This window comes from Mastigoproctus giganteus, chromosome 2 (genome assembly GCF_048544385.1).
Source record: "Mastigoproctus giganteus isolate SK-2022 chromosome 2, ASM4854438v1, whole genome shotgun sequence".
Lineage (NCBI taxonomy): Eukaryota > Metazoa > Arthropoda > Arachnida > Uropygi > Thelyphonidae > Mastigoproctus > Mastigoproctus giganteus.
In genome coordinates, this window is record NC_143576.1 from 45,568,017 (window position 1) to 45,594,194 (window position 26,178).

Here is a 26,178-nt window from a genome sequence, read left to right on the forward strand (position 1 = left end):
CTGGAGACTAGGCATCGGCGAGGTGATCTGATAGAGGTGTATAAGGCTTTGAATGGCTTGAGTATGCTCAATGCCGATGGGATTCTTCCTCTTGCTCAGAATAATCACCTGAGAGGGCATAAATTCAAATTGAGGAAGGACGGATGTCGGATAGATGTGCGGAAATTTGCCTTTAGTCAGCGGGCAGTTGGTTTGTGGAATAGACTTCCATCACTTGTTGTTGAAGTTGATAGCCTAAACAAATTTAAGGCTCAGGTGGACAGGTATTTCGAACGAACGGAGGGGTGAAATGGGAGTAGTGGTTGTGTTTTTCTTTTTTTTTTCTTTTTTTTTTTTTTTGGCTGATGCTGAATAAGCTTACTTTCTTGCATCATATGCCTCTGCTAAAGCTAATGCTAATGAGGGTTATAGAAAGACAACTGCAAAAAGCTATTGGTCGCCTAAATTCCTGGCTCTATCTAATGGATTCAGGTTCTCGCCGCTGAAGACCGTTTGTGTACACTTTTGTCGTAAGCGTAATCTTCATCCTGAACCTGAATTAAGGCTCGGACAAAATGCTATTTCAGTAGCAGCGGACACAAAATTCTTGCGACTCGTATTTCATAAAAAGCTGACCTTCCTGGATCACATCCGTTAACTCCACTCGAAGTGCAGAAGAGGCCTGAATATTCTGCGCTCTCCTTTACATCTTGGGGTGCGGACAGATGCACCCTTCTCCGGCTTTACCGTGCGCTTGTACGATCCAGACTAGATTACGGGTCCTTGGTATACAATTCGGCCAGAGACAGTGTATTTCGATGGCTGGATCCTGTCCATCATCAGGCTCTCTGCATCGCTTTTGGAGCATATCAAACATCTCCTGTCCAGAGCGTATACGTCGAAGCAAATGAACCACCATTATCACTTCGACATAAGCAGTTGTCTCTAAAGTATGCTTTAAAACTGAAATCCCTGCCAGACCATCCTACGTGGCCATTCGTTTTTGAGCCATGATGGGAAAATTAGTAGAACACCCGTAAGACTTCCAATCATCCTTTTGGTATTTGTCTCCAAGAGCTACTCAAAGAACTTAAGATCAAGGTAGACAAGGTTGCCCAAACACCAAAGCAGCCCCTTCCACCCTGGCATGCTCATGTTCCAGCATGTGACTTGTCCCTTAGAAATTTGGGAAAGTAGGACACTCCATCATCTGTCTAACTGCAGCCTTATTCAACACACTAAGCTGAACATTGTGACTTCGTGCCAGTTTACACAGACAGCTCGAAATCGGAATCATATGTGGGATCTGCTGCTGTCTTTACAGACACCACTACATCGGAGCAGATTCTCTCTGAAGCAGCATATTTACTGCAGAGCTGTACGCTATAGAGTTAGCCTTGGATCACTTTAGTAAATGCCAATACCAATGGTTCATTTTATATTCCGACTCTCTCAGCGTGTTACAGGCTTTAATAACTGTGAGATATAGTTCTCATCCAGTTCTGTCTTGCATTCAACAGAAGATTCACTTTCTCCATGAACGTGAATATGATATCCGCTTCTGCTGGATTTCCAGCCACATTGGGATTAGGGGGAATGATTTGGCTGACACCGCAGCCAAATCAGCAATTCCCAGTAATAATCGCTGCCTGTCAGTCCCCTATACAGACTACAGGCAAATAATACACCAAAAGGTACACTCCTAATGGTAGGATTCATGGAATAGACAGACTACGAATAAATTATATCATATAAAGCCTGTAATTGAACCGTGGCAGTCTAGTCTGCGCAGGAATCGTAAGGAGGAAGTTGTTCTTGCCCAGACCCGCATAGGACATAGTCATTTGACTCATTCGTATTTGCTGAGGGCTGATGATCCTCCTATGTGTGAGTCCTGCGGCACAATTTTATCAATCAGATACATTTTAATTCACTGTCCAGATTTTAACAATATCCGTTTTACCAATTTTAATCATCTGGCTGAGCCGTATACACTCAATCAGATTTTATCCGACAATGACCATGTCTGATGTTTTTAGCTATTTTAAATCAATAAACGTTTTTACTTGTATTTAACATTTACATGTTATTGTTATTTCTTTATTGATTTATCTTTTCTACATTTTATACCTTTGTTATTTTATATCTTGACATGGTGACCTAAGTAATTAGGTCAGTGAAAGCTTATATATTTTTTTATATATCACCTGGTTTTGGCACATTATAGCCTTAGTTGCTAATGTGCTAATAAAAATCTGAACCAAACCAAACTATTGCTTACTTCCTTTGCTGCCTCCTTTAATATAAATGGATAGATCCATTCACCCTGGGTGCCTTTTTTATCTTTATCTTCAACAATTTCTCCTTCACTTTCCACTCAGTTATTAAAAAATCATATAGCTCACTGCCAGAGTTTAATTCACCTCTAGCATTTCCCTCAGTGAATAACTCCTCATGTGTGAATGTAGATGCAAAATACTCATTTAGTTTGTTAGCCACCTGAGCAGGATCATTAGCACTTGAACCATCAATATCCAGTGGACCAATCTGATTCATCCCTTTCCTTCTAGAGTTTACATAGGTAACCCCCAGGGGCTCACATCTGGTGAGTATGGGCTTGGCACACCCAGGGTCCTGAGCTGGATATCATCATTCTTCTCTTTCTTGGTGATTCCCTTCTACCTCTCTCTCTTTGGGTTATTCAGAAATTTTTTTTTTTGCCTGGTGCAGCATAAGCCTCAGGCTTCCTTGCACCATATGGCTAATAATAATTATAATAAAGCACTCTTTGCTGTTTTCTTTGCATCCTTTGCCAAAAATTTCTCAAAATCTGCCTTTGCCTGCCTAAACTCCTTTGTGACTTGGTTATAGACCAGCTTATATCTATCATAGGCTTCCATGTCACCCATTAATTTATATGTATCCCATGCATTTTTCTTCTCTGCCATGTCTCATTAGATCATCTGACATCCATTTAGGCCTAAACTTTGAACAATATTTCTTAGTTGGTATGGAAAGCCTAGTAGCTTCCAAGATAAATTCTTTGAATGCTTCCAATTTTGAATTTGCTGTTGGTAACATCATCAGTTGGTCCCACCGTATGGAATTTAAATACTTTCTCAGACCAGTGTAGTTGCCTTTACGAAAGCAAAAACCCTTCCCTTTATCCCTGATGGTAGTTACCTCTTTGAGTAAATCCCACTTCCACATACTGTGATCACTGACACTTAGTAGTTCCTTTACATGCAGATTCTTAATGCATGAAGAATCAGTATTGATAATCAGATTAAGAGTATTACTCCCTCTAGTTGCCTCCCGAACATGCTGATGTAGAAAACAATCGTCCAATAAATTCACAAAAGCCTTGCTAGTGTCTGAGTGACCAACTCGCAAATTCCAGTCACTATCTGGGAAATTAAAATCTCTGATTCTAATTTGAATCAGAGATTTTATTCATCAAATTCAAGAGATTCTATTCATCAAAATCAAATTAAAATCTCTGATTCTAATTTGAGTGGGCCAATAAATCTGACTCTCTTATTTACTTGCCCATTCTATTTCCCTGTACAATTTCTTATTATAGTCATCAGTCATTAGGCCTATAATACACTCCTACTCCCCATTTTGATCTCCCAGTATTTATGTCACACCAAACTGACTCAACACTGCACTGTCCAGCAATATTTGACTGGCTTCACTTCTTTCGATTTTATGTGTTCCTTAACTAGTAGCATAACCCCTCCTCCCTTCCTATCATCTTCTGCCAACTTAGACATTATGTATCATCTGCAAACTTAGACATTAATCCTGATATACCAGTATCAATATCATTAATAAATACAGAAAACAACCGAAAACCACCAATGCCATTTTGCTCCAATTTGTGCAGCAGGGTTCCATGTGCAACGGTATCAAAAGCCTTCCTAAGATCCAAATATATGATATCAAAATTATTCTTTGCATACAGTTTCTTTGTGGCCTTGGTCTCGACCTCTAGACTTCTGTCTTCAAACACCATACCTCTGGCAGCAAGGAAACCATTATGTGGATTGACATAAAATTAAATTATTATAAGGTCTAAACTGCTTAATAAATATGGATCGATTATTTTCAACGGTCCAGTAGCTTGACACTAGAGTTAAATTTAGGGGTCTAAAAAAAGTTTAATGGATATGGGTTTAATCAGTATCCGTAGACCATTCCTATTCTAATAGATAATCAATATCTAATACCTTCCCTGACCTTTCCGCATCCTCTGTGTTTGGTGGTCACAGGCTCAAACCCCGGTCTAATCAAGAAGCGTGTGCTACGCATTGTTTTTCCTGCCCACCTGGCTACGGAGGCGCCAGTAGAAGGTGGACCAGAGCTCATTGGGAATACCGCTTGACCAGCGCGACTTCGTATATGGGAACAGGTGGTCGGATAGGTTTTACCAGGTACCACTAAGTTGTAGAATGGTAATCCCTCTCTTAATTCGCACACAGCATTAATTGCCTAAATTGCCTGAAGGCCAGAAATGCGAACAGTGCGTACCGAATTAATTCTCCGTTCACTATACGAAAATTTTCTTTGCTGAACGGAAAGTATTTTAAATATAACTTCCAAGGAGAATTCAAAATAATTTGCTATAACAGGACATCATTAAACAGAGGTCTGACTGAATAATTTAGAATTATAAAAATGGTTATACAGTTTTATGTAGAACATATCTTAACAATAGATAGTGAAATGCACAAATTTAGTTAAATAATTTTAAAACATGTGAAAAAAAATTTACGGAATATTACAAATTTCGAAGTGCACTGCATCCAAATGTCACACGTCACTGTTAATAAAGGTGCCAGTACGTGATACCGTTGCTACCGTGTGTGTGTGTGTGTGTGTGTATTTATATGTGTATATATTTATGTCTATATATTTATATAGTCACCAAATATATTACTTCTTGCATTCTTACTGAAGCAAGTACTACTGTCCCATCATTGCCAAATCTTCACATTTAAAAACACACCAACTGCTGGTTGTAGCATATATGTTGTTGTTGCTGTTCGGTTTAATGACACAATGGCTACTAAGGTCAAATTGTGTCTCTTCATCGTTAATTGACAAAAGTATATGTATGTATATATATGTATATACATACATTTGAATAACGTTTAAAATAGTTGAAACTGAATCTTTCATGATAAAAATAAAATAAAAAATAAAAAGGTACAGCAAACATCAGAGGCAGCAAAAAGCATATTTCCTCTACATGATGCTTGAAATATAACCATACAAATAAATTAGAATGAGAGTTAAAAAAAAATAAAAATAATGCCAGCAGTATCGACTCGCTTTTGTGGCGATTTGTCTAGTGATCGAAATGCAGCGATTCCCTGACCATTATTGGTCTTGTGGTCCTGTTGAGATGTAGCGTAATGGTCAGTCTATTTTTGTTTTATTTTACTGTAGTGGTTTAGATCTGTTGGTGACAGTTCACATAAATTTGGACCTGGTGCCTGTCAGAGGGGGTGCCGTTAAATTTCTATTTTAATTGTCTTTCAAAATTTAATGAATTATTATTCTTATAATTAGATATTCTAAATTATCTTAGATTTTCTGCTGCAATATTTTTACTCTTCTTTTACCCCCTCTTCCCCCCTGTTTGGTTTGATTCTTAAATTTAATTTTGGCTATTTTCGCTCTTGTCTTGCCATACTGCTGGCATTATTTTATTTTTTACTCTAATTCTAATTTATTTGTATGGTTTTATATATATATATATATATATATATATATATACATACACACATACATACATACATTTATATATATATAGAGTTCTATATATATACATGCATTTATAAATATATAAGTTATAACTGCATTAGGATATACGGTTTAGGGTTATATTTTTGTATTGAAATTCTATTTGTATGTATATATACATATATTTATATGTATATATATATATAATATTGTAATTAGAACACATAAATTAGATTTAATTGGTTTAAGTCTAATGAAAATACGGTATACACTGGGAGCGATATATGTAATGAAAAAGAGGAAGAAATGGACTGGAGATTAAAATATGAAGTGAAAAAGCGACTAAAATGGAATAACATTGTGGTGTCTCTCACAATTTCAGTGTCATCATCAGAGGTCATCCACTGAAATTATGAAAAAGACAGCAATGTTCTTGCTTCTGTTTCCGACATGATCTGTATGCTATTGTGCACGTGTAGTTGCCACGTGCTGTGAAGGCAAATTTAGATTTGAAATTTGCATTAATAAGTTTATAAAGGGTGTGCCAATAAAACTGGTTATAATACGTAGTGCATACAGATCATGGACGACCTTACAGAAGCAAGTGAAAAGAATTGAAAAACTGGATAAACTATAATAAGGAATATCAGTATAGGCTGGAAGAAAGGGACTTACCGTTACTTTGTAAGAATGACCAAAAGAACAATATGGCGAGGTGCTGATATATTTATGGGGGAAACGCTAGTGGCTCCTAGCATTAGGTGTGGGGGAAAAAAAAAAAAATATTGTGTTTGTATAGATAGGAATGATATGAAATAAGGTAAAATTAAATATGTTTACAATATATACATGTTTAATACACTGTTTTAGGCCAATTGGTGGGTAATACCAATTTTACAAGTTTTCTAGACTGTAAGACACCACAGAGGCCTAGTGTATTGTATATACACTATATACATACTTGGTGTGTATGGGTTTAGTTATTAATTAAAGATTATGCTGTTTAATTTAATGCCCCATAGTTTTTTATGCTTTAGCATTAGCATTAGCATTAGTAGAGGCATTTGATGCAAGAAAGCAAGCTTATGCAGCATCAGCCAAAAAAAAAAAAAAAAAAACCCACTTCCACTTCACCACTCTGTTCGTTCAAAATACCTGTCCAGCTGAGCCTTAAACTTATTTAGGCTATCAACCTCCACCACAAGGGATGGCAGTCTGTTCCACCAACCAACCACCCGCTGGCTAAAGGCAAATTTCCGCACGTCTATCCTACATCTGTCTTTCCTCAATTTGAATTTATGCCCTCTCAGGTGATTTTTCTGAGCTAGAGGAAGAATCCCATCAGCATTGAGCATGCTTAAACCATTCAAGGCTTTATACACCTCTATCAGATCACCTCGCTGGTGCCTAGTCTCCAGACACTGTAATTTGCAAAACTTAAGCCTTTCTTCGTAAGAGCACCCCTTTGTTCCATTCACTAATCTTGTTGCCCTTCTCTGTACTCGTTCCAGCAGCTCTACATCCTTCTTGAAATGAGGCCTCCAGACCTGTATACAGTACTCTAGGTGTGGCCTGACCATTGCCTTATACAATGGAATAATCACCTCCTTATCCCTGCTGGATGTTAAGATGTTAAGCTTTAAGATGCTTTAATGCTTTAAGATGTTAAGGGCTTTACAGAAGTGGTAGCGAAGATATGATTTAGGAAAATGTTGTTAATTAGTTTATTGTACAGTATCTGGATGTTATCGATAGTTGTTTCTTTGTTGCTGCAAATGGTAGCTATTCTGATGCTTTGCATTAGTATAACGTTGGCATGTACTCCTCTAGAAATATTGGAGTTCCACTGTGTGAGGTTGACTATATTAAAGTTGAATGCGTCACGTTTGTTGTATAGGTTGATGGCAGCTTTGCTGTTTATTAATGTAATATCTAGATCTAGGAAATGGGCTGTAGTATCATTGTCGTTTGCTTTTTCTAGTATGAGTTCATGGGGTATAAGTGTCCATAATCTGTGATGAAATTAGGGCAGTTAATAACTATGAGGTCATCTATATATCTGTAGAAGTTAAGGTTCTATGGAAATGAGTTTTCAGACCAGTATAGATAAAGGTTAGCTATAATGCATGAAGCTGGACTTCCCATGGGTGTTCCGTTAGTTTGCTGATATATTGTTTTACCGTCGTATACAAAGTTATTGGATATACACAGGTTCAGTAGGTTGTTCCAGTAATTGGTATTGCAGGTTATATTCTATCTATATTCTCTCTATTTATATGTATATAAACATAAATATCTTTGAGTACTGTTTTTAGTTTGGTTTGGTTAATGCTGGTAAATAAGCTGTTGGAAGTCAAAGGTTTGTATATTGGTAACATTATTATTCTGTAAGAAATTTAATACTGTTAGGTTGTTGCCTATGATTCTGCTATTTTGTATAATGTTTAATAACGGTTGCAGTAGCTGTTCAAGTGTTTTGCCCGGTTTGTGTACATAACTATTTTTGCAGGATGTTATGAATCTGAATCCTATGGGTTTTTTGTGGAATTTTGGAATGAAATATATATATAGTAAGTTGTAATTGTTAATGTTCAATTTTAATTTTTTGTTGAAAGCTATGAGTTTCTTTGTAATAATATTGCAGGCACTGGATATTGGTTTGTATGTGTTGCTGGAGTTAAGTTCAGTTCTCAAGGTGTAAGCATAAAATTATTTTTTTTTTCCCACACCTAACGCTAGGAGCCGCTAGTATTCCCCTACATAAATATACCGGCACACCACCATATTGTTCTTTTGGTCATTCTTACAAAGTAACGGTAAGTCCCTTTCTTCCGGCCTATACTGATATTCCTTATTAGAGTTTATCCAGTTTTTTAATTCTTTTCACTTGCTTCTGTAAGGTCATCCATGATCTGTATGCACTACATATTATAACCAGTTTTATTGGCACATCCTTTATAAACTTATTAATGCAAATTTCATATCTAAATTTGCCTTCACAGCATGTGGCAACTACATGTGCATTGAATGGTTTGAGCACAATAGCATACAGATCATGTCGGAAACAGTTCATAATTTCAGTGGATGACTTCTGATGATGACGACACTGCAATTGTGAGAGACACCGCAATGTTATTCCATTTTAGTCGCTTTTTCACTTCGTATGTTAATCTCCAGTTCATTTCTTCCTCTTTTTCATTCTGTATATCGCTCCCAGTGTATACCATATTTCCATTAGACTTAAACCAATTAAATCTAATTTACACGTTCTAATTAAAATATTATATATATATATATATATATATATACAATATTTTATATATATAGTTTTGCTAATGCAGTGTCCCTGATCCATAAACTATATTACTATTATTATCTTTTTCGCACAGGCACTTTCCCCCTATATTAATTAGCTTCTTAGTATCATTATTCGTTACTATATTTATATGTGTATATACATATAAATTGAATCGAAATCATGAGTCAGACCACAGCAGCAAAGCAAAAGGCTCAAGCTAATGGGAGTGCTGTGGCTCTGGGGGGGGGGGAACTGAGAGAAGGGGACTATTGTCCCCTGAATCACAGCCTTTTGAAATGTATTGCATGTTTGATGTTTGTGTGAGCAATCAGGAATGGGACATGACATTGCCAAGGGGAATATCTTTGTGTGTGCATGACGTAAGCAGTGTGAGGAAATCAGGTGCAAACTCAGCATTGTAATGGGCCTTTATGAGAACTGGGAGGACAGAGTAGATGCCTTTGAAGGATTTAAATTGAGCGGCCCATCAAGATGCTCACATCGATATCAGAGTTATTGAACTTGCACATGAACATCATGCAATACAGCGGCAACCCACAAGGCAGAATGCACTGGTCCAACAGCAACTAGTTGTTGTCGGTGGCTCTATTGTCAGGGAAATGGAGAATATATTGCTGAAAAAGGATAGGTGGAAAGGCACCATAATATGTCTGCCAGGGGCAAAGGTTGATGACCTTAAAAGATATCAATCATCTTTTAAGGGCATCAGATGATATTGTTGTACCTGTTGATATTATGAGTAGGAGACCGGCAGAATTACTTAATAAGTACAGGTCAATGTTGAAAAAAGCCATAAGTTAGGGTTGAATTTGAGTGTCTGCAATTCTGCCCAGACATGATAGGAGGGGGTATATGATGAGAGCCTTTTCGATCAATTCGGCCCTGGAGAGATTGTGCAAGGCTCAAGGGGTAAAATTTTTTTCAGCTTGGTCTGTGCTTGTTTACACATGCACAGACCAAGGGATGGGATATACTTAAATTGAAAAGGTGCAAGAATATTGGCTAATGTTATTGAGGCAGTGCTAGGTGGGACGGAAAACTGCTAGCCTTGGGGGGGATACAAATGAATAATAGATTAACAGTAGCCACTGGCAGAGTTGAAAGTGATTCTTGCACTGCGCAGCAGCAACTGGAATGAGCAGCAGCCTGGAAAACAAGGTGCAGGGGATTTCAGAGAATCCTGGGAGTCATTGCAGAATAAGTAAATACATGGGCTGTGTTAGCATAGCTAAGAATAGGAACAGGTGCATGTATACTTGTAGGCGCCTCCGTAGCCAGGTGGGAAGGAGCAGCAGTGCGTAGCACACGCTTCTTGATTAGACCAGGGTTCGAGCCCGTCACCACCAAATACGGAGGATGCGGAAAGGTCAGGGAATGACCACCGCATATTCCCGGAGCAATATGGCCTTAGTTGCTAATGCTCCTAAAAACCAAATAACAAAAATAACATGTATACTTGCCTGTACACCAATTCAAGAAGTTTGTAAATAAATTTGATGAATTTGAGGTCAAACCATCAGAAGCAGATATTGTTGGGAATTAGCATTAGTAGAGGCATATGAGGCAAGAAAGCAAGCTTATGCAGAAACAGCCAAAAAAAAAAAAAGATGCTCCCATTTCACCCTTCTATTTGTTTCAAATACCTGTACTGCTCAGCCTTAAATTTATTTAGGCTATAAACTTCCACAACAAAGGATGGAAGTCTGTTCCACCAACCAACTACCTGCTGGCTAAAGGCAGACTTCCGCACATCTATCCTACATCTGTCTTTCCTCAATTTGAATTTATTTATGCCCTCTCAGGTGATTATTCTTAGCAAGAGGAAGAATCCCATCAGCATTGAGCATGTTCAAACCATTCAAGGATTTATACACCTCAATCAGATCACCTTACAGGTGCCTAGTCTCCAGACACTGTCATTTGCAAAACTTAAGCCTTTCTTTGTTAGAGCAACCCTTTGTTCCATTCACTAACCTTGTTGCCCTTCTCTGTACTCGTTCCAACAACTCTACATCTTTCTTAGGATGTAGAGCTGTTGAAACAAGTCAGAGATGGATATCAGAGATGTGATGTCATACAGATAAAAGGAATGCAGAAATGGAATTTGGGGAGTACAATGTGTACAGAAAGGATAGGAAGGGAGGAGGGGTTATGCTATTAGTTAAGAAACACATAAAATCCAAGGAAGTGCAGCCAATCGACATGGGTGGACAGAGCAGTGTCGAGTCAGTTTCGTGTGGCTCTCCCATTGGCTCTCCAATTTTGCTCTCCTAGGACACCCCTACTCTCAATTTTGCTCTCTTTTGGGACACTCCTACTCTCAATTTTGCTCTCTTTTGGGACACTCCTACTCTCAATTTTGCTCTCCCAGTGCTTATGAGCACTGGGAGAGCAAAATTGAGAGTAGGAGTGTCCCAAAGCCATATTTTAGTGGACGAATTGCAAGTATGAATCTGTAGTAAACAGCTACTGTTTTTTTTAATTAATTAATTTATTTTTTATCATTGTGCAATTCAAAGCTACTACTAGGCATCTCTGCTGAGTTTGGAGATTCTAAATCATGTTTTCAACTGAGTAATATAATTTATACGTTGATCATTTATAGGATTGCTAAATCTGGTGCACATCTCAAATTCTGTTTAAAAAGTATTTTTGGCCATTATTTCTTGATTAGTGCTTCTCATTTGGCATCAAGCAAAGTTTAGCATGAAATGCTTGTGAGAAAATTGAGATTGTACCAATTTTGAAATATCCGTGATTTCATTTGTATTGCAATTAGATATAACCCTCTTGCAAATAATGAAAATTTATTTAATTTATTAAAACTTAAAAATAGCAAAAGCCTCATTCTGTTTTAATCAATTGGAATTAACATAATTACCAGTGAGAGTGATTCCTCTGTATGTATTATTATGTGATGTTTCTATACATTTTCAGTTTCTTTGTCTTGAACAGTAGTGGTGCCAGCAGGTTTTGTGATTGGTTCACTCATAATTATAAATGTTATTTTCCTATTTCATTATTTTTTTAAAATATATTTCTGGAAATGTGCAGCTTGTCTGAAGATTGATTTCCTTTCTGCAGGAATTATTTTTTCTGAACATGTTAGTCAGTGATACATTTAGAAAAATAAATTATATGTTACTGGAAAAATAAAATATTAAAATTTATAAAACAAGGAAACTAAACCTTGTTACTAATAAACCAAAAATTTTTGCTGTGTTTTTATGCTAATCCTGACAAAGTGTGTGATTCTGTTCCTATCTACCAAGCCAACCTAAAAATAAAATGGGATAAACTGAAATTAAATAAGGAAGGCAAAATAAAGCAATTGTTTAATTATTTGATTTTAATTTAATTATGTTAAATCTCTTTATTATGATTTAGTGCAGTGTTAATTTGCATATTTGTATTTGGTTTAGACTGTTTGATTGACTGCATAATTGTTTAAATTTGCATTTTGGTTTATGTTTGCTTCTGTAAGTCACATTTTCTCTGACTTGAATTTCAAACAGCCAAAAGACTTGTTTTATCCATTAGTATTGAATAATCTCTGTTGCTTTCCCTCCTTGCCAACCTTCAATAAATTTGTCTTTAGAAATTCATAGCATTGTACCTTGGGAGGAAATAAGAAAAATCTTGTATTAGACACAAAGTAATGCTTTAACTCTTATGAAATCTATGATAATAGAATTACATTTATTACATATTCACTATCAAGTATATTGTAGTAAATTTAATCTATTCTATAACTCAGATTGGAGTTACATAATTTTTTTAAAAAAATTAATCTCTTACAGCTCTTGAATTTTCTTCAAGAATTTTCTCAACAAATGATTTCCAGAACACATGAAATGGAACAGCTAGTAGATTTCATTGCCCAAGAGACAAAGGTATCATATAATTTTCAAGCTACCAAAATATGTTTTCATTGAGTGTAATTGATCCTTTCTATTACCAAAAATTATTTTGTGGTCTCAAAATATGGCAGTTTTTCATGTTCTTTAATTCCGTAGGAATCAAGTGACCATTGTTACTAATTCTCATGAATGTGCATGCATTGTGATTGTTTTTTGTGTGCACTGTTATAAATTATACAGTAAGAGAAAGTGCTAAACCTTATAATAGAATAATAGTAAACACACACCAAATAAAAAGCGATACAATTGTCGTAATGATAAACTTTAGAAAAGTAAATATCAAGAAAACTGCAAAAACAAGTGATTGACTTTTTAGCTAAATAAATAAATATCTATGAATTAAAACATCATAATCATTTTTAAGTTGCTTAAATTAAAGGGGTGATCATGGAAAAGAATAAGTGGCATAGGGTAAAGGAAGCATTAAAAGTTCATTGAAACTGAGAAGTACTAAGTAACTAAAATAGAAACAAAAGACAAATGTTGGGATTAGTATTAGTAATGACAAAATTATGCAAGGAAGAAAGATTATACACCATAGCCAAAAAAAAAAAAAGAAAAAAAAGTCCTTTAAATTTATTCAAACTAACTACATCCACAATATCCAGTGAATTTTTATTCTAGTAATCAAATATTCTGGCTCAAAGCAAATTTTCACACATCTGTCATGCAGACATACCTTTAAAGCAATTGTGGCAGCTCATCTTTTTTTTTTTTTTTTTTATGAAAACCCCAAACACGAAAGGCATCAAAACCTGTAGTACTCACTACCGTGCATGGGTTGAAGGAGAAGTATGGGGGGAGGGGGATGCCGGAAACTTTGCTCTAGAGACTAAACATGGGTTTCACCACTTCAAGCCTCCAATAAGCAAAGTGGTGGTATTTCACTGGTTGATGAAAGTCATCTACCGCCTATAAATCTGCCCTGTTAAGAGAATTGCATGTCAGACTTTATCAAAACCAGGTAATTTTCAGTCTCTCCTAGTGTCTCCTCTTGAGTGTGATTACCCCACAAGTGGCCTATTATTTTGGGATTACTGAAACTCAAATGTACGTTTATCAGTATTAAACATTGGTTGCTACATTTCCACCAACCTGCTTAATTTATCTTGGTCTTGTTGGATTGGCCCTGAGTGCCAAGTGATAGTTCCCAAGTGATCTTTCTAGTGTGATTTTCTAGCGTGTTTCCTGGGGCGAGTACTAGTGCTTTAATGTGGAGGCACTAGTACTAGTGCCTCCACCACTCGCAACGTTACTGCTCGCAAGTTCCCCTCGCTGAGCAACGTCATTGCTTCATCACTAGCAACGTTACTGCTAATCCCGCTTGCAACATTACTGCTATCGCCAGCAACATACTGCTCTCCTCTTCTGCTGATCGCTTGGTCACTGATTGGCACTGATCCTGCCTCCATGTGGCGAGGCCAGTAACCTGGGAGAAGGAATTCCCTCTTCCAAGGCAAAAAGGAGTAGCGATGGATTGCGATGCATATCCACTGCTAGAGCCCACAGGCTCCACATCTGTTAACACTGTCTCAGATTTGGTTTTTTGGTTTTTTTTTTTTAGGAGCATTAGCAACTAAGGCCATATTGCTCCGGGGATGTGCGGTGGTCATTCCCTGACCTTTCCGCATCCTCCGTATTTGGTGGTGACGGGCTCGAACCCCGGTCTAATCAAGAAGCGTGTGCTACACACTGGTGCTCCTTCCCACCTGGCTACGGAGGCGCCACTGTCTCAGAGCATGACTCGAATCATCCGAAGAGACTTTGGACAGAAAAACAAACTACAGACATGCCAGCATTTCTCATAATGCATTCACTATCCACACAACCTGTTGGCAAGCGATCGCCTTTTCTAATACAGAAAGGTTTAGAATCAGTTGTTGGATCCTCTAAAATGGGGAAGCATCTCCAATCTGTAGATCTTCTAATTGTAACATCAAAAAAATCACATTCAGAAAAATTGTTAAAATTAATGACATTCAACAATATTCCAGTGTCAGTTATACCTTATAACATTCTGAACACATCTAAAGGCATTATCAGTGAATGGGACTTACTGTCTCTGAAGAAGAAATAGTACAAGAACTTAGCGAACAAAAGGTGACACATGCTCGGAGAATTAATGACCAAAAAAGATGGCAACCTACTAACCAGTTCCATTATTTTCATGTTCAGTACTTTGAATCTTCCATCTTCTGTTAAAGCAGGTTACTTAAACTGCAAGGTTAGACCTTACATCCTGAATCCTATTCGGTGCTTTAAGTGCCAGAAGTACGGCCATGCACAAACAGCATACCGAGGTGATGCTGTTTGTCCTATTTGTGGCTCCAAGGAGCATTCCCAAGAAGATTGTTCAGCTTCCAATCCTACTTGCCCAAACTGTAAAGGAAGCCATCTTAATTTTCAAAAGCATGTGACCTTTGGAAAACAAGGAAAAAAAAAATCCAGAAATATAAAGTGTGAGCACAAAGTCACATACCCTGAAGCAAGAAAGCAAATACTGCCAACCATGCTTAGCCGATCATATGCATTGGTCACCAAAAAGAGCCGATCAGCTGCAACTCAAACAGATGTCTCCATAGAACCCAATATTTCCTCTGCCATCTGGGCCAAAACTGTGCTAACACACAATACAGTCAATGAAACCAGCAACACACCGGTCAGTATCCCAACTGATTTTATCTCAGCCTTGCCCGAAATAACAAAATCAGCTACTGTCGAAAATCAAAAGAAAGTGAAACCATGAAATATCAACATGGAAATTGAGGTTCAATTAGAGGATGATGACTCAGTGCTAGAATTACATGTTAATGATACCATGGATACAGGCCACCCATCTTTCCCAAAAATGAAAAATCAAAACTAAACAGACAGAAACCTTCTCAGAAAAAACAGTCAGATCAATCTTCCTCAATTAATCCCAAACAATGAACAAATTCCTACAATGGAACTGTAGAGTAATATAGATGACCTGAATGATTTACTCATACGAACTAATGCAGTAGGTGTATGCTTACAGGAAACCTTTTTATCACCACAAGTTTCTTTCAAATTCAAAAATTATACGATGTTTAGGCAAGACAGGGATTTTCACACTCCTGCTTGTGGAGGGGTAGCTATTGTCAAAAATACATACCATCAAGACATCTCCAACTACAAACCTCTGTAGAAGTTGTAGCAGTTCAGACGGCAATGGGAATATTGTCAGCCTTTGCATCCATTTATATCACACCTAATTATCCTTGCTCCCAGACTGAACTTGATAATCTTATCAGACAACTGCCACCTCCTGTATGTTTACTCGGTGATTTAAACGGACACCATCCATTGTGGAGAATCTTCAACCATGGATAGCAGAGGCCAATTAATTGAATCATTCCTGGATAACCATAATCTGACTGTATTAAATTCTGGCTCTCCAACTCATTTTCAACTACCTGGAAGGATTATATCAGCCATAGACTTATCCATCTGTTCAGCATCTCTTTTTCCATGCACGGAATGGTTAGTGATGAATGATCCATTCCACAGTGATCATTTTCCTATCATCAGTTCAATTCAAACACAGGTGATGTCATGTCTTAAAGGCTGTAATTCTTGGAATTTTCACAATGCCGACTGGGTAAAATATTCCACTTGTGTGCTACTTGACAACCAGTATGCACAGCAACAACATATTAACGACGTAACTGATCACATTACCAACCATATATTATTGGCAGCCAAAATTTTCATTCCAAAATTGAACCAGTGTAAGCAGGTATACCAAAGCCAGTGGTGGAATGAAGATTGTTCCATAGTGAAAGTAGGAAAAAACTGTGCTTGGAACCACTTTTCGCAAATTCCCCATTACTGGGAATTTGCTGTAGTGTGGATATTTGATATATGCCAAAGCAAGACAAATTAGGAAAAAGCAAAACGCGACTCGTGGATTAACTTCACCTCGACTATTAATAAAAATACTGACACTTGGATTATCTGGAAAAAAAAAATACAAGATCTTAATGGAAAATTTACAGTCTCCAATAATACAATGGAGGCTCTGGGTGCCAGGTGTTCCGTGGCCAAGTGATCTCAGGGCGTTTATCAAAGTGAACTATCTAAAGAGCTCTTGCCCTTACATATTCTGTTTTATTTCTGAATACCATTTTCCTCATTTTATATTGCAGTAGCTCTTTCATTCTACAAAAAGTAGGCAAAGGCTCAGAAAGGAAAGACACCTTTCTGTTTCTTTTTCTCTATTACTAACACAACTAATAGCTGCTTGGTCACCTCTCCTGCCTCCCTGTGGCAGTGCCGGTAACCTGGGTGGTAAAGACAAACTCCCATGGCCGAAAGAGCCATCATGGATAAAAATTCTTATCTACCCTTAGAGCCTTCGAGCTCAAGAGCAGAAAATCACATTGACCATGACTCCAATCACGACTTAGGAAATAATACAAAAAGACAGAAGACTGATAGGATGGAGCAACCCTACCCATTGTTTCTAATTTTCCACTCCCTCACTAGTCAGCCTATGAGCAAACTGTCTCCCTTTGTGATTCAAAAACATCTGGAAGGTATTGCAGGATCTCCTAAGACTGTTAAGAGATGACAATCAGGAGACCTATTAGTGGAAACTACAAACCACAGACATTCGGAGAAACTTTTACAGCTTACTAACTTTGCTGGCGTTCCAGTAAAAATATCTCCTAATGCAACCCTAAATTCATCTAAGGGTGTCATATCCAGTTGGGATCTTTTAAATGTTATAGAAGAAGAAATAACCCAAGAGCTGCAGGAGCAAAATGTAATTGAAGCAAAACATATAGTGACAAAAAAGACAACCAACTTATGCCTACTAGAAATATTATACTCACCTTCAATACCCCTAACTTTGCCCACTTCTGTAAAAGCAGGTTATTTACTTTGCCACATTTGCCCATATATTCCCAACCCTTTAAGATGTTATAAATGCCAAAAGTATGGCCATTCACAAACTGTATGCAGAGGAGTTCCAGTCTGCCCCAATTGTGGGTCCTCAGAACACAATAAAAGTGACTGTATGGCTACAAAAATGATGTGCGCTAACTGCAAAGGTGACCACCCTGCATATTCCAAAACTTGTGTAAAATGGAAAACTGAGAAAAAAAATAGTAAAATATAAGGTCGAGAATAAAGTCAGCTACCAAGAAGCAAGAAAACTAGTTACACCTGCTATAAACAAAAATATTACCTATGCTAATGTACTACAAAATATCGAACTGTCTCCACTCAACAGATGCCACAGTTCCCACTAATAAATCAGTTTCTGATTGGGCTAGAACTGTCCTCTCTCAGCAACAACCAAGTGTATAAACAATAACCGAAAGTCTCAGACCAGGCAAATAATACTCCTCTGACAATACCAGCGGCATCTCCTCCTCCACTGAGTGCTACTACATCTGATATTACATATTCAAATGCAATGAAAAATACCCAGGACACAACCATGGATACAGATGGCACATCTATACAGGAAGATCCATGCCGAAGAAGAAGAAATGGACACAAGTCGGCCAGTTTTCTTCAAAAAAGATAAACCAAAATTAGAACGTCATAAGCTATAAGGTGACTTATACGTCATAAGTCGCCTTCAAAAAGCAGTCAGATACAGCCCCATCAATTAAACACAAATAATGCCTTGTATTTTACAATGGAACTTCAGAGGCCTTTGTTGCAACACAGATGACATCCATGATCTAATTAACCGATATTCTCCAGTTTCCCATTGTCTTCAGGAAACTTACCTAACCTCGGAAATTTCTCCTGCGAAAAAGAACTATTGCCTTTATCGAAGATATCATAATACAGTAAATGCTGCCCCTGGTGGTGTAGCAATCCTAATAAATTCAAAGACCTCAACTAACCATGTCCCACTTCAAACTGAAATAGAAGCTGTTGCTGTTCGCATAACTCTGCATATGCAATAACACTAGTCTCAATCTACTTATAGATAAATAATACTTACTGCTTAAAAGATCTTGAAGACCTCTTTATACAGATACCTCCACCTCTCTGTATATTAGGAGACTTTAATGCGCACCACCCCTTATGGGGCGATCCTAAACTAGACAGATGTGTTCGACTCATTGAAATCTTTCTAGAGTCAAAAAACCTCACCATACTCAATACTGGTGCACTCACATTCAGCTCCCAACAGGACATACGTCTGTAATAGATCTCTCCATTTGTTCTCCAGTAGTGTTCCCGACCATAGAGTGAAATGTTATAAGTAATCCTATGGGTAGTGATCACTTCCCAATTGTATGCAAGGTATTGATAGCACAGGTTCCTCTAACTCAACCCTGCAGAAAATGGAAATTTGCCAGAGGAAACCGGGCAAAATTTCAGTCAATTGTCTGTTTCGATGAGGAAAAAATTTGTCTCCAGCCTATTGATGATGTGACAGATTATATCACATCACATCTACTAAATGTGGCCAAGGATACAGTACCATTATCAAATCCCCTGGGTTGAAGGCATTATAATTATTGGTGGAATGAAGAATGCACAAAAGCAAAAAAATAAATCCTGGAATTATCGGCAATATCCAACCACAGCCAATCTAATAAATTATAAGAAATTAAGGGCAAAAGCACATTTCATACAAAGGCAAGCCAAAAAAGAATCCTGGACCTGTTTTTCGTCAACAGTTAACAGAAACACTGACAGCAAAATAATTTGGAAAAAAATTAGCTTTCTGGTAAGTTTCCAACCATAACTTCTCTTCCTCTTCTGGAATGGGCGAGATCTATCACATCCCTTGGACATAGCAAATGCTTTGGGAAATACCTTTGCTGAAATATCAGCAACATCAGCTTATACTACATCTTTCCAGCGAATTAAAAACAGTAGAGAACAGTATTCTCTTAACTTCCAAACTGCTCTCATTCTACCCTATAACAAACCTCTGCAATATTCTGAACTTTTGCATGCCATTAAAACAGCTCACAATGGTGCTGCCGGACCAGATGGGATCTATTACATCATGCTGCAAAATCTTGATGACAAAGGTTTGTGCCTCCTCCTGGTCTTTTACAACCATATTTTTTTTAGAAAATGTTTATCCAGCTTCTTGGCATCGCTCTATTCTTTTGGCATTCCTGAAGCTTGGAAAAGATCCATCCAACCCCCATAGCTATAGACCAATATCTCTTTCAATCCGACTTAGGAAAATCCTAGAAAAAATTGTACACAGTAGGCTCATCTGGATCATTGAGTCACAACAACTAATGAGCCAAAATCAACATGGCTTTTGACAAAACAGGTCATGTGGCACCTCTGTAGCCAGGTGGGAAGGAGCAGCAGTGCGTAGCACACGCTTCTTGATTAGACCGGGGTTCGACCCCGTCACCACCAAATACGGAGGATGCGGAAAGGTCAGGGAATGACCACCACATATCCCGGAGCAATATGGCCTTAGTTGCTAATGCTCCTAAAAACCAAATAACAAACAAACAAACAGGTCATGCTTGGATCTCATGATCAAGGCTGAATTTGCCATTCGCAATGCCTTCGTTAAACACAAACATCTAGTAATGGTTTCGATAGGTATAGAGAAGGCTTTTGACACCACATGGCGGCATGTCATACTTATTATCTTTATTCTCTGTCTTCGGGGCAGCTTTCCCATATTTGTTCAGAACTTTCTATGCACTAGATCGTTTCAAGCAAGATACCAACATGCCTTCTCTGAAACTTTCATTCAAGAAGAAAGCATTCTACAGGGATCAGTAGTGCCACTACAGTGCCACTCTTTTTGCTCTTAGAATCAATTCCATCATTTATACATAACTACATAACTAATACATAACTATAGTGGTACACGTGATACGGAAGTTGTATAAAGGGAACACTAGATACCGAAAAAAAAAAAAAAAAAAAATATATATATATATATATATATATAGATATATATAGATATATATATATATATATATATATATATATATATAGCATAACTGTTTTGGGATATAACTTAAGGATTTAATTTTTGTTTTAAATTTTATTGAATTAAATTGGAATCATGACTCTGACCAGAGCAGCAAAGCAAAAGGCTCAAGCTAATGGGAGTGCTGTGGTTCAGGGGAGAACTGAGGGGGGCAGTTGCCCTCTGAATCACAGTCTATTAAAATGCACTGCTTGCTTGATGTTTGCGGAGCAGTCGGGTACGGGACATGATACTGCCAAGGGGGATGTCTTTGTGTGTGCACGATGTAAGGAGTGCAAGGAAATCAGGCGACAACTCAGCGTTGTTATGTGCCTTTATGAGACCTTGAAGGACAGGGGTGGATGCCCTCGAAGGAAATAAATTGAGGGGCCCATCAAGCTCTCAGCTGCCCACATCAACGCCAGAGCTTGCACTTGGTCATCAGGCAACACAGGGGCAGCCCCCTAGGCAGAATGCGCTGGTCCCACAGGAACTAGTAGTTGTTGGTGACTCTATTGTCAGGGAAACGGGGAACATGCTTTGTAAAAAGGATAGGTGGAATAGGACCAGGGTATGTCTGCCAGGGGCAAAGGTTGATGACGTTGTAGAGCGGATATCATCTTTTAAGGGCACAAAAGGTGATATAGTTGTACACGTTGGCACTAATGATATTAAGAGTAGGAGACCGGCGGAATTACTTAGCAAGTACAGGTCACTGTTGAAAAAAAGCCGTGAATTAGGGTTGAACTTGAAAGTGTCTGCAATTCTGCCCAGACACGATAGGAGGGAGTATATGATGAGAGCCTTGTCGATCAATTCGGCCCTGGAGGGATTGTTCAAGGCTCAAGGGGTAGAATTTTTTTCAGCCTGGACTGTACTTGTTAACAGGAGAGATTGCTTCTACAGGGATGGGATACACTTAAATAGAAAGGGTGCAAGAATTTTTGCTGATGCTGTCGAGGCAGTGTTAGGTGGGTCGGAAAACTGCTAGTTGGGGGGGATACAAGGACTAATAGATTAACAGTAGCCACTGGCAGAGGTGGAAGTGATTCTTGCACTGCTTCTATTCAAATGAGCAGAAGTCCGAAAAACAAGATGCAGGATATTTCAGAGACTGCTGGTAGTCATTGCGTTACAAGTAAACACATGGGTTGTGTTAGGGTAGCTAAGAATAGAAACAGGTGCATGTATACCTGCGTGTACACCAATGCTAGGAGTTTGGTAAATAAATTTAATGAATTTGAGGTATTGCTCAAAACATCAAAGGCAGATATTGTTGGGATATCAGAGACGTGGTGTCACACAGATATAAGTAATGCGGAACTGGAATTTGGGGAATACAATGTATATAGAAAGGATAGACAGGACAGGAGGGGAGGAGGGGTTATGCTATTAATTAAGAAACACATAAAGTCAAAGGAAGTGAAGCCAGTTGACATCGATGGACAGGGCAGTGTCGAGTCAGTTTGGTGTGACATAAGCATAGGGAAATCAAAATTGAGAGTAGGAGTGTGCTATAGGCCTAATGACTCTGATGAGTATAATAATATATTGTACAGGGAAATAGAGTGGGCCAGTAAATCAGAGAGTCTTATAATGGGGGATTTTAATTTCCCAGATATTGACTGGAATTTGTGGGTTGGTCACTCGCACACTAGCAAGGCTTTTGTGGATTTATTGGATGATTGTTTTCTACATCAGCATGTTCGGGAGGCAACAAGAGGGAGCAATACTCTTGATCTGATTATCAGTAGTGATTCTTCATGCATTAAGAACCTGCAGATAAATGAACCACTAGGTGGCAGTGATAAGAGTGTGTTGAAGTGGGATTTACTCAAGGAGGTAACTACCATCAGAGGTAAAGGGAAGGGTTTTTGTTTTCGTAAAGGCGACTATGATGGTCTGAGACAGTATTTAAATTCTATACAGTGGGACCAACTGATGATGTTACCAACAGTAAACTCAAAATGGGAAGCATTCAAGGAACTAATCTTGGAGGCTACCAGGCTTTACATACCAACTAAGAAATATTGTTCAAGGTTTAGGCCTAAATGGTTGTCAGATGGACTAATGAGACATGTGGCAGAGAAGAAAAATGCATGGGATACATACAAATTAATGGGTGACATGGAAGCCTATGATAGATATAAGTTGGTCTGTAACCAAGTCACAAAGGAGATTAGGCAGGCAAAGGCAGACTACGAAAAATCCTTGGCAAAGGATGCAAAGAAAAACAGAAAGGAGTTCTTTACATACTTGAACTCGAGAAGGAAAGGGATGAATCAGATTGGTCCACTGGATATTGATGGTTCAACAGTTGAGGATCCTGCTCAGGTGGCTAACAATCTAAACGAGTATTTTGCATCTACATTCACGCATGAGGAGTTATTCAGGAAGGAGAATGATGTAGGTAAAGTAAACATTGGCAGTGAGCTGGATGATTTTGTAATAACTGAGAGGAAAGTGGAGGAGAGATTGTTGAGGATAAACATAAAAAAGGCACCTGGGGTGGATGGGATCTATCCAGTTATATTAAAGGAGGCAGCAAAGGAAGTATGCAAACCCCTAGCCATAATTATGAGAGCTTCTTTGGACTCAGGGGAGGTACCCATAGACTGGAGATGTGCAAATGTATCCCCAATTCACAAAGGAGGATCAAAGGCTGACACAAGTAATTATAGACCTGTTAGTTTAACTTCTGTTCCAGGTAAATTAATGGAGGCACTGGTTAAAGAAGCACTGCGGGATCATCTAGACAAGAATTCAGTTATAGCTCAGACGCAGCATGGTTTTGTTAAGGGCAGGTCTTGCCTGACCAATTTGATTGGATACTATGATGTAGTCACAAAAGAACTGGATGCAGGGAATAACTTTGATATTATATATTTGGATCTTAGAAAGGCTTTTGATACTGTTGCACATGGAAGACTGCTGCACAAATTGGAGCAGTGTGGCATTGGAGGCAAATTGCTGCTATGGATAAGGGGATGGTTGAGTGGCAGAAGACAGAGAGTGGTAATCAATGGACACTGCTCAACGTGGACTAATGTTATTAGTGGAGTTCCTCAAGGTTCAGTGTTGGGTCCATTGTTGTTTTCGGTGTTTATGAATGATATTGATGATGGGATATCAAGTTTAATGTCTAAGTTTGCAGATGATACAAAGGTTGGCAGGGTCGTTAAGGACACTACTGACGCTATGCTGCTGCAACAGGATCTGGAAAGGTTGAACAGATGGGCTGAGAGGTGGCAAATGAAGTTTAACATTGACAAATGTAAAGTACTACATATGGGTAACAGTAACCCCAGAGCAATGTATCAACTCTGCAGTACTACACTGACAGTGGTGGAGAATGAAAAGGACCTGGGGGTAATTGTGCAGGCAGATATGAAGTTCTCTGAGCAGTGCAGACGAGCTGCAAGAGTAGCTCATGGTGTCTTGTCAATGATATACAGGAATTTTTCTAGCAGGGATAAGGAGGTGATTATTCCCTTGTATAAGGCAATGGTTAGGCCACATCTTGAGTACTGTATACAGGTCTGGAGGCCTCATTTCAAGAAGGATGTAGAGCTGCTGGAACGGGTACAGAGAAGGGCAACAAGATTAGTAAATGGAACAAAGGGTTGCTCTTACGAAGAAAGGCTTAAGTTTTGCAAATTACAGAGTCTGGAGACTAGGCGCCGGCGAGGTGATCTGATAGAGGTGTATAAGGCTTTGAATGGTTTGAGCATGCTCAATGCCAATGGGATTCTTCATCTTTCTCAGAATAATCACCTCAGAGGGCATAAATTCAAATTGAGGAAGGACGGATGTCGGATAGATGTGCGGAAATTTGCCTTTGGCCAGCGGGTGGTTGGTTGGTGGAACCGACTTCCATCACTTGTTGTTGAAGTTGATAGCCTAAACAAATTTAAAGCTCAACTGGACAGGTATTTCGAACGAACGGAGGGGTGAAATGGGAGATGGTTTTTTTTTTTTTTTTTTTGTCTGATGCTGAATAAGCTTGCTTTCTTGCATCATATGCCTCTACTAATGCTAATGCTAATCATTAATAGCTCCCAAACACAGTTGTGTCTTACCTCTATGCCAGTGGTTTTCAACCGAGATGCCACGTAATTTGGGTTTAAGTTATTTAAACTTATTATTATTTTTTAATTTATATGTTTATTTCATTATAAAAAGGTGTACAGTATCTTTTTAATTTTGTGGTGATCTATAATTGATGTTTATTTAGTACCTCTATATAAATAATAAAATTATATGCTGTATATATATAATATGTATTAGGAAATGTAATTTTTATAATTATATTATTGTAATAAATATCATATAACATATACAGTGGATTCCGGTTATTTGGGCCACCGGTTAATCGGGGTAGCCGTTTATTTGGGGCAAATCTTAAAAAAACAGAACACAATCAAGAAAATAGCCAGGGTTTACTTCGCTTAATTGGGACAAAATGCCGTTTAATCGGGGCAGGAGACCGCAGCACTGAAGATTACCCTACGATTGTCTCAGACCGTACCACGTAGTTCAGTCGGATTTCTGGAGGTCACAACCATAAAACAATAAAAACAATTAGCAGTCACCTGTTTATTGGGCTTTTGTGTTAGTGAAATCTATTATAAACTGATAGTAAACTCGATCTTATTGAATTTGCGATAATACCGACAGCTGGAATTCTGTGGGTTATTATGGTAGAATGTGGTTACACTTCTGTGGAATCTTCAATCATATAAAAAAAATAATTTTCAGAATCTTCTCTTCATTCCTATTTTTAAAGCTTTGTTATTTGTTACTCCGTTCTCACTTGTGCGTATCGTGTTACTTGCAATTTGTGTGTGCCGTGTTCTTTGTTATTGATTGCTTATCTTTTTACTGTTTTAAATTTTAACCCCCACCCACAAATGACAGTGAACAGAAATGTCAACTAGTTTAGTTAGTATATACATATTACAGTATGTCTTAATTCTTCTGATTATCACGTATATTCTTCCGAATTTCACGTATCATTTAATTTTTTAATTGGTAAGGTTTGTACTTAATATATCTTTACCTTTATAGCCTGTGGATAATATTCCTCCTATTTTCGCTAATTAGAATCGCTGTTTAATTGAATTAAAATTCAATTCACAAACGTGATCACAATGACCGGCGCTTATTACACATCGTATAGTGAATGGTACTTTACTATGGTGAGTTCGTCGTAACGTGATTTGGTTGTACAGTGAACCTATTGTAAAGGGGGAGGTGTA

The 26,178-nt window shown here is 38.0% G+C and overlaps 1 protein-coding gene across 4 annotated transcripts in view; it reads left to right on the top strand.

Annotated features, from left to right (window-relative positions):
* The window catches only part of FAM21 (Family with sequence similarity 21), a 1,354,861-nt gene that overhangs the window by 125,031 nt on the left and 1,203,652 nt on the right, over positions 1–26,178 (top strand). For all 4 annotated transcript variants that reach the window (XM_090388854.1, XM_090388862.1, XM_090388870.1 and 1 more), the window contains exon 3: positions 12,850–12,942. In XM_090388854.1, the coding sequence (XP_090244980.1) occupies positions 12,850–12,942 (93 nt within the window). The remainder of the gene's footprint in view (positions 1–12,849; positions 12,943–26,178) is intronic.